Source organism: Passer domesticus, chromosome 25 (genome assembly GCF_036417665.1).
Source record: "Passer domesticus isolate bPasDom1 chromosome 25, bPasDom1.hap1, whole genome shotgun sequence".
In the NCBI taxonomy this organism is placed as follows: Eukaryota; Metazoa; Chordata; class Aves; order Passeriformes; family Passeridae; genus Passer; species Passer domesticus.
Window position 1 is genome coordinate 3,982,847 of NC_087498.1, and position 9,353 is coordinate 3,992,199.

A 9,353-nucleotide genomic window follows, 5' to 3' on the forward strand; every position below is an offset into this window, starting at 1 on the left:
TGGGCCATTGTTGTCCCCGGGGATGCCATTGTTCGCCCTCCCCGCGGAGCCCAGGGCCGGCTCCGTGTGTGGGACGCCGCGGAGCAGCGAGGCTGGCACGGTTCCTTCCCCAGCCCGGCTCTGGCGCGGTTGTACCGTCCTGGGAAGGCTCGGCACGGCACGGCACGGCCCGAGGGGCTGCGACCTCCCGGAGACCCCCGGGGACGGGCTGAGAGCGGGGGGCTCGTCCTCCATCCCTCATCCCTGCACATTCCAGGCTGAAGGCACAAACCCGCCTCTGCCTCCGCCCGGCAATATCCCGATATTCCATCCCCGGGGTGCCCCGGAGCTGCCCCGGCACGGCGCGGTTCGGCTCCCGGGAAGCCAAAGAGCGCCCGGGAAGGGACGGCCCGGCCCGGATCCCCGGGGCTGATCCCGCTGGGAAACTCAGCTGAGGGGCCGAGGAACGGCTGGGGGAGGGGGAAGGAGCGGAATTCCAGGAGCAGGGAAGGACAAGGAGCAGAATTCCAGGAGCAGAGAAAGGAACAGAATTCCAGGAGCAAAGTTCCAGCAGCAGGGGAAGGAGCAGAGTTCCAGGAGCAGGGAAAGGAGAGGAATTCCAGGAGCGGAATTCCAGGAGCGGAATTCCAGCCCCTCCGCAGCCCGAGGGATGGATGGAGCAGGGGAAGGACCCGCTGTGGCCAGGGACATTCTCGCTGTGTCAACAGCCGGGAAAGGCAGGAGGAACTGCGGCCGGGAGCGCGGGATGAGCTCCGGGATGAGCTCTGGGGTGAACACCGGGATGAGCCCGGGAGAGCCCCGGGACGAGCCCCGGGATGAACCCCAGGAGAGCCCCGGGACAGCCCCGGGAGCGCTCCGCGCTGGGCTGGGCGAGAAGCGGACGCAGCCCCCGCGGGACTCAGCCCGGCCGCGGCTCCTGCCTGCCCGGGGATGCAGCCCCGGGACGACCCCGGCCCGGCTGGAGGAGCCCCCGAACCCCCCGAACCCCCCGAGCGCAGCCCCGGGGCTGAGGAGCCCCCAAGGTCGGGCTCAGCCGCTCCGGAGCTTTGTCCCCCCACTGTCCCTGGGGGTCACCCGGCCACCCCGGGGGGATCCTGGGTCTCCACCGCCAGCCCGGGGAGGTGACAGCGGCTGGGGACACGGGGAGGTGACACAAACGGGGAGGTGGCAGTGGCCGGGCACAGGGGGAGGTGACACAAACGGGGAGGTGGCAGTGGCCGGGCACAGGGGGAGGTGACACAAGCCCGGCCCCGGGTCCTTCACCGGTCCCCGGGATGATCTGCACACCTGCGGGGTGCCACTGCCACCCTCGCTGTCGCCGTTTCCTGTCCCCTTATCTCGCCCCCGTTATCTCCCCGCTGCCGATCGGGGCTCGCGGCTGACGGGCCCCGAGCCGAATTTTGGGGCCCCCGAACGGAATTTTGGGGCCCCCGAACGGAATTTTGGGGCCCCCGAACGGAATTTTGGGGCCAGCTGTCCCCAGACCCCTCCGTGCTGCCGTCACTGCCCCAAATCGGGGCTCCCCCCCTGCCCCCCAACACCGAGCGGCTCCGGGGGTGACAGAAAAGGGTCGGGAAAAGAGGAGAGCCCCGGGAATCCCGGCCCGGCTCCTGCTGCTCCTCCTGCTCCCGGAATTCCGGCCGGGATTGGGATCGGGATCGGGAATTCCGGCCGGGATCGGGATCGGGGCCGGGCAGAGCCGAGCCCGCAGCTCCCCCTTCTGTCCAGAGCCCTCCGGAAGATTTTTCCCGTCCTGGCAGGAATTTGGGATGCCCCAGGCAGAATTCCCGAGGTTCGGGAAAGGAATTCCAGCTGGGAAGGAAAAATCCCCTGGGGGAGGATGGGAAGGGATTTCTTGGGAAAAAGGGATTTGATTTTGGGATAAAGATATTTCTTTTGGGGGGTAAAAAAGAAGATGAATTCGGCATAAAGAGATTAGTTTTTTGGGAAAAGGGATTTGTTTGGGAAAAGGATTTTTTTGGGATAATGATATTGGTTTTGGGGAAAAAAAAAAAGATTATTTTTAAGAATAAGGGATTTTTTGTGGGGAAGAAGGGACTGGTCTCAGGAAAAAGGGATTTGGTTTGGGAAGAAGGGATTGGTTATGGGATAAAGGGATTTGTTTGGGGAAATTAAGGATTATTTTTGAGAAGAACAGATGGATTTTAGAAAGATGGGATTGATCTGGGGCAGATGGGATTGTTTTTGGGATAAAGGGTTTTGTTTGGGAAACTTGAGCCCCCAGACCCAATCCCCAGGGAAAACCCCTGGAATCATTTCCCCACCCGAGCCTGGGACCCCTGGGACTGCCAGCTTTTGTGAAAAAGCCCGTTTTATTCCCCAAAAGCCGAGTACAAAACAGATCCCGAGGAGCTCGGGGGTGTCCCGGTCCCTAACTGGAGACGCTCTGCAGGAGGGTGATGTTGTCCCCCTTCAGCATGATCCGACCTGCAACCAACGGAGCGGCATGGGGCGGCTGGGGGGCCCCAAAGCCTGGATAGCAGCCCCAAAGCCTGGAGCACGGCCCCAAAGCCTGGAGCACGGCCCCAAAGCCTGGAGCACGGCCCCAAAGCCTGGAGCACGGCCCCAAAGCCTGGATAGCAGCCCCAAAGCCTGGATAGCAGCCCCAAAGCCTGGAGCCCGGCCCCAAAGCCTGGAGCACAGCCCCAAAGCCTGGAGCACGGCCCCAAAGCCTGGAGCACAGCCCCAAAGCCTGGAGCCCGGCCCCAAAGCCTGGAGCCCGGCCCCAAAGCCTGGAGCCCGGCCCCAAAGCCTGGAGCACGGCCCCAAAGCCTGGATAGCAGCCCCAAAGCCTGGAGCCCGGCCCCAAAGCCTGGAGCACAGCCCCAAAGCCTGGAGCACAGCCCCAAAGCCTGCATCCCAATACCTGGAGCACGGCCCCAAAACCTGCATCGCAGCCCCAAAACCTGGAGCACAGCCCCAAAACCTGGATCCCAATCCCAAAACCTGGATCCCAATCCCAAAACCTGCATCCCAGCCCCAAAACCTGGATCCCAATCCCAAAGCCTGCATCCCAGCCCTGCACAGGGAGCCTCCCAAAGCTGGAGCCCAGCCCCAAAACCTGCATCCCAATCCCACAGCTGGAGCCTCCCAAAAGCTGGATCAGGGCCCCAAAACCTGGAGCCCAACCCCAAAACTTGGATTTCAGCCCCAAAACCTGGAGCCCAACCCCACAGCTGGAGTCCAATCCCACAGCTGCAGCCCAGCCCCAAAACCTGAATCCCAATCCTAAAACCAGGATCCCAATCCCACAGCTGGATCCCAATCCCAAAACCTGGATCCTAGCCCCAGTCCCACAGCTGGAGCCTGGCCCCAAAACCTGGATCCCAGTCCCAAAGCCTGGATTTAAGGTCCCACATCCAGGTTCAGGACCCCATCCCTGGATTCCAGGTCCCACCCCGGATTTTAGGGTCCCACCCCGGATTTTAGGGTCCCACCCCGGATTTTAGGGTCCCACCCCGGATTTTAGGGTCCCACCCCGGATTTTAGGGTCCCACCCTGGATTTTAGGGTCCCACCCCTGGATTCCAGGTCCCACCCTGGATTTTAGGGTCCCACCCCTGGATTTTAGGGTCCCACCCTGGATTTTAGGGTCCCACCCCGGATTTTAGGGTCCCACCCTGGATTTTAGGGCCCCCAGCTCCAGCCCCCCTGCCCTACCCAGCTGCTTCCTGGATTTGGTTTTGGAGTGAATTTCCTCAGCATCGTCCAGCACCAGGTTCATGTACTCGTCAAAGCCCTGCAGGAGCAGCACAGCCCCAGTGAAACCCCAAAAACACCCTAAAAAAACCCCAAAAACACAAAAAACACCCAAACAAACAAAAAACAAACCCAACACCACAAAAATCCACCCAAAACAGTCCAAAAACTCCAAAAAAACTCAATAAACCCATCCAAAACCTCAAACAAGCTCAAACATCCCCAAAAAGCCCAAACCCCTCCAAAACACTCAAAAATCCCCCCCAAAAGCCCTCAAACCTCCCAAAAAAATCCCCCCAAAAAACCCCAAACCCCCCAAAAAAAACCCAAAGAAAACCCAACCCCCCATAAAAAAATCCCCCAAAATCCCCCCCCAAAAAAACCCAAAACACCAAAAAAAACCCAACAAAAAACCCCAAAACACAAAAAACCCTCACCTCCCCAAAAATACCCCCAATACAAAGCAAAAAACCCCTCAAAAGACTCCAAAAAACACTTCAACCCCCCAAAAAACCACACAAAAACAACAAAAAAAACAAACCCCAAAACCAAAAGAAAACGAACAAAAACAAAAAACCAAAAAATCCCAAAACAAAAAAAAAAACCCAAACAAACAAAACACACCCAAAAAAAACAAAAAAAAACCCCACAAAAACAAAACAAACAACAAAAAAAACGAAAAAACCCCCCAAAAAAACCCAAACAAAAAAAAACAAACAAAAAAACCCCCAAAAAAAAAAACCACAACAAAAAAAAAACCAAAACAAAACAAAAAAACCACCCAAAAAACCCAAAATAAAACCCAAAAAACACCCCAAAAAAGCCCCAAACCCTGCAAGTACCAGGAGAAAAGGAGGCAGAAATGGGTTCAGGGGAGGGGAGAAGGCAGAGCAGGGGTGACAAAGGGGGTGACAGGGGGACAGGGGGGTGACAGGGGGTGACAGGGGCACAGGGGGTGCCAGGGTGCCAGGGTGCCAGGGGCACTCACGATGATGCAGCCCTCGATCCTCATGTTCACCTGCTCGTAGAGCCACACCTGGATCCGGGATCTCTGCAGGGACACAGAGGGGGCTGGGGGCTCGGGGGGGCTCAGGGCCACCCCAAACCAGGGAGGGGCAGGGGGGCTGCTCGGGGTTTGGGTGGGTGAAATGGAAAGGAATGGGGCTAAAATGGGGTTAAATGGGGTTTAAATTGTGTTTAAATGGGGTTAAATGGGGTTTAAATGGAAAGAAATGGGGTTGAAATGGGGCTAAATGGGGTTTAAATGGGGTTAAAATGGGGTTAAATGGGGTTTAAATTGGGTTAAATGGGGTTTAAATGGAAAGAAATGGGATTTAAATGGACTTTAAATGGAAAGAAATGGGGCTAAAATGGGGTTAAATTGGTTAAAATGGGGTTTAAATTGTGTTTAAATGGGGTTTAAATGGAAAGAAATGGGGTTAAATGGGGTTAAATGGGGTTTAAATTGTGTTCAATGGGGTTAAAATGGGGTTAAATGGGGTTTAAATTGTGTTTAAATGGGGTTTAAATGGGGTTAAATGGAAAGAAATGGGGTTGAAATGGGGTTAAAGTGGAAAGAAATAGGGTTTAAAGGGGGTTAAATGGAAAGAAATGGGGTTTAAATTGGTTAAAATGGGGTTAACATGGAAAGAAATTGGGTTAAAAAGGAAAGAAATATGGTTTAAATTTCGTTTAAATGGGGTTTAAATGGAAAGAAATGGGGTTAAAATGGGGTTTAAATTGGTTAAAATGGGGTTAAAATGGAAAGAAATGGGGTTAAAATGGGGTTTAAATTGGTTAAAATGGGGTTAAAATGGAAAGAAATGGAGTTAAAAGGAAAGAAATACGGTTTAAATGGGGTTTAAATGGGGTTAAATGGAAAGGAATGGGGTTTAAATGGACTTTAAATGGAAAGAAATGGGGTTTAAATGGGGTTAAATGGGGTTTAAATTGGTTAAAATGGGGCTAAAATGGAAAGAAATTGGGTTAAAAAGGAAAGAAATATGGTTTAAATCGGGTTTAAATGGGATTGAAATGGGGTTTAAATGGAATGAAATGGGGTTTAAATGGACTTTAAATGAAAAGACATGGGGTTTAAAAGGGTTTAAATGGAAATAAATTTGGTTTTAATGGGGTTAAAATGGGGTTAAAGTAGGTTTAAATTGAAAGAAATGGAATTTAATGGGGTTTAAAAGGAAAGAAATAGGGTTTAAATGGGTTTAAATGGGTTTAAATGGGGTTTAAATGGGTTAAAATAGGGTTTTGGGAAGGAATCCCTCCCTGGGAGGGGCTGGGATGGAATTCCCAGAGGAGCTGAGGCTGCTCCATCCCTGGGAGAGTCCCAGGCCAGCTTGGAGAGTGGATAAAATGGAAAAAATGGGTAAAATAAATCAAATTACAGCCTGGGACAGTGGGAGGTGTCCCTGCCCATGGCACTGGGTGATCCCTCCCATCCCAACCCATTCCAGGGTCCCCTGGGCTGCTTGGGATGGGATATTGGGAATAAATCCCTCCCTGAATTCCCAGGGATCCCTGGCTGCCCCTGGATCCCTGGGAGTGTCCAAGGTCACGTTGGGTAGTGGATGAAAAATGGATTAAAAATGGAAAAAAATTAGATAAATAAATATAGATAAAAACACAGCTCAAATATGGATAAAGTATGGGTAAAATATGGAAAAAAATGTGATTAAATGCAATCTGGGACAGTGGGAGGTGCCCCTGCCCCTGGGATTGGATGATCCCTTCCCACCCAACCCATTCCAGGATTCCCTGGATGGGATATTGGGAATAAATCCCTCCTTGGAATTCCCAGGAATCCCTGGCTGCCCCTGGATCCTGGGATGTCCAAGGTCAGGTTGGGTAGTGGATAAAAAATTGATTAAAAATGGAAAAAAATATAGATAGAAATACAGCTAAATATGGATAAAAATGTGATTAAATGCAATCTGGGACGGTGGGAGGTGTCCCTGCCCATGGCACTGGGTGATCCCTCCCATCCCAACCCATTCCAGGGTCCCCTGGGCTGCTTGGGATGGGATATTGGGAATAAATCCCTCCCTGAATTCCCAGGGATCCCTGGCTGCCCCTGGATCCCTGCGAGTGTCCAAGGTCACGTTGGGTAGTGGATGAAAAATGGATTAAAAATGGAAAAAAAATAGATAAATAAATATAGATAAAAACACAGCTCAAATATGGATAAAGTATGGGTAAAATATGGATAAAAATGTGATAAAATGCAATCTGGGACAGTGGGAGGTGTCCCTGCCCATGGCACTGGGTGATCCCTCCCATCCCAACCCATTCCAGGATTCCCTGGATGGGATATTGGGAATAAATCCCTCCTTGGAATTCCCAGGAATCCCTGGCTGCCCCTGGATCCTGGGATGTCCAAGGTCAGGTTGGGTAGTGGATAAAAAATTGATTAAAAATGGAAAAAAATATAGATAGAAATACAGCTAAATATGGATAAAAATGTGATTAAATGCAATCTGGGACAGTGGGAGGTGTCCCTGCCCATGGCACTGGGTGATCCCTCCCATCCCAACCCATTCCAGGGTCCCCTGGGCTGCTTGGGATGGGATATTGGGAATAAATCCCTCCCTGAATTCCCAGGAATCCCTGGCTGCCCCTGGATCCCGGGAGCCCCCAGGGCTGGATGGGGTTTGGACCATGGGAAGCGGCACGGGGTGGGGATGGGATGATCCTGCGGATCTCCCAACCCAAACCACTCCAGAATTCCATTAAAACCCCCAATTCCAGCACTGCGGGCTCATTCCCGGGTGCCGATTCCCACAGATCCCGAGGCTGCCCCATGCCCGGCGTGGCCGGGGCGGGGAAGCTGTCGCGGCCGGGGCAGGGGCACTCACGTTCTGCAGGTAGCGGAAGATCAGGTTCTGGAGCCGAGCGTTAAGGACGGAGCCGAGCGCGGCCGGGAGCCCCGGGCCCCGCCATGGAGCCCGCCCGCCCCGCTCCCTGCCCGCCCCGCCGCCCCCCTCCCCGCGCCCTGAGCGCCGCCGGCAGGATACGATGGGCTGCACCATCACCTTCTGCACCTTCTGGCCCTGCCCGCGGTACGCCATGGCTGCGCGGGGCCGCGGGGGGACGGCGGCGGTGTGAGGGGATGGAGGAGCGCGGGGCGCCGTGAGGGGACGGAGCGCGGGGCACTGTGGGATAGCGGCGGTGTGAGGGAAATGGAGCGCGGGGCACTGTGGGATAGTGGCGGAACAGGAATGGGGGCACTGTGGGATACTGGTGGTGTGAGGGGAATGAAGGCGCGGGGCACTGTGAGAAAGCGGCGGTGTGAGGGGAGAACAGCGCAGGGCACTGTGGGACAGCGGCGGAACAGGAGAGACGGCGCCGTGAGGGGATGGAGCTCCGGGCACTGTGGGACAGCGGCGGTGTGAGGGAAATGGAGCGCGGGGCACTGTGGGATAGTGGCGGAACAGGAATGGAGGCACTGTGAAGGGAATGGAGCGCGGGGCACTGTGGGATAGTGGCGGAACAGGAATGGAGGCACTGTGAAGGGAATGGAGCGCGGGGCACTGTGGGATAGTGGCGGAACAGGAATGGGGGCACTGTGAGGGGATGGAGCGCGGGGCACTGTGGGATAGCGGCGGTGTGAGGGCAGCCGTCTTTTCTTACTTTTTAAATCATTATTTTTAGGAATTTTTTTGTTTTTTGGGTTTGTTTTTTTTTTCTTGCTAGTGTTGCGTTTTTTTTTTTTTTTTTTTTTTTGCCATTATTTTATTTTAATAACCACAGTTCATCGAAAAAAATTTCCTAAAAATGTTCCCCCGGCTCAGAGCTACAGCAGCGCTGTGACCTGAGACACCCAATTCTAAAATAAAAGTAATTTTTGTGCTCTTACAGCACCGCAGCTTTCCTGTTCATTTATCCCTCAAGGTCACAAAACACCTGAAAAGCAAAAAAAAAACCCCCTGAAAACATCTCCCACGCTCCCTTCTCCTCCTGTCCCTGTTCCCTGGGAGCAGATCCCAAATCCCCCCGGCTGTCCCCTCCTGGCAGGGAGTTGTGCAGAGCCACAAATTCCCCCTGAGCCTCCTTTGCTCCAGGCTGAGCCCCTTCCCAGCTCCCTCAGGACTCTCCAAACCCTTCCCAGCCCCCTCAGGACTCTCCAAACCCTTCCCAGCCCCCTCAGGACTCCCCAAACCCTTCCCAGCCCCCTCAGGACTCCCCAAACCCTTCCCAGCCCCCTCAGGACTCCCCAAACCCTTCCCAGCTCCCTCAGGACTCCCCAAACCCTTCCCAGCTCCCTCAGGACTCCCCAAACCCTTCCCAGCTCCCTCAGGACTCTCTAAACCCTTCCCGGCTCCCTCAGGACTCTCCAAACCCTTCCCAGCTCCCTCAGGACTCCCCAGACCCTTCCCAGCTCCCTCAGGACTCTCCAAACCCTTCCCGGCTCCCTCAGGACTCTCCAAACCCTTCCCGGCTCCCTCAGCTCCTCCAAACCTTTCCCATTTCCTTCAAGATTTTCTCCAAACCTTTCCCATTTCCCTCAGGATTTCTCCAGCCCCTTCCCATCTCCCTCAGGATTTTCCAGCCCCTCAGGATGATCCCCCCTCATTAATTCCTAATTAACACTCAGCATTCCCAAGCTGTTTGATGCCATTCCTC

At 54.2% G+C, this 9,353-nt stretch overlaps 1 protein-coding gene across 1 annotated transcript; it reads right to left on the reverse strand.

The window, feature by feature from the left end:
- Nucleotides 1-2,314: 2,314 nt before the first annotated feature.
- On the reverse strand, nt 2,315-7,930 carry SNRPE (small nuclear ribonucleoprotein polypeptide E). Its single transcript, XM_064399092.1, has 5 exons — nt 7,745-7,930; nt 7,586-7,612; nt 4,708-4,770; nt 3,681-3,759; nt 2,315-2,448 (listed from the first exon to the last, which is right to left on the reverse strand). The coding sequence occupies exons 1-5, from the start codon at nt 7,796-7,798 to the stop codon at nt 2,393-2,395; spliced, it is 279 nt and encodes a 92-aa protein (XP_064255162.1). The 5' UTR covers nt 7,799-7,930; the 3' UTR covers nt 2,315-2,392.
- Nucleotides 7,931-9,353: the final 1,423 nt, after the last annotated feature.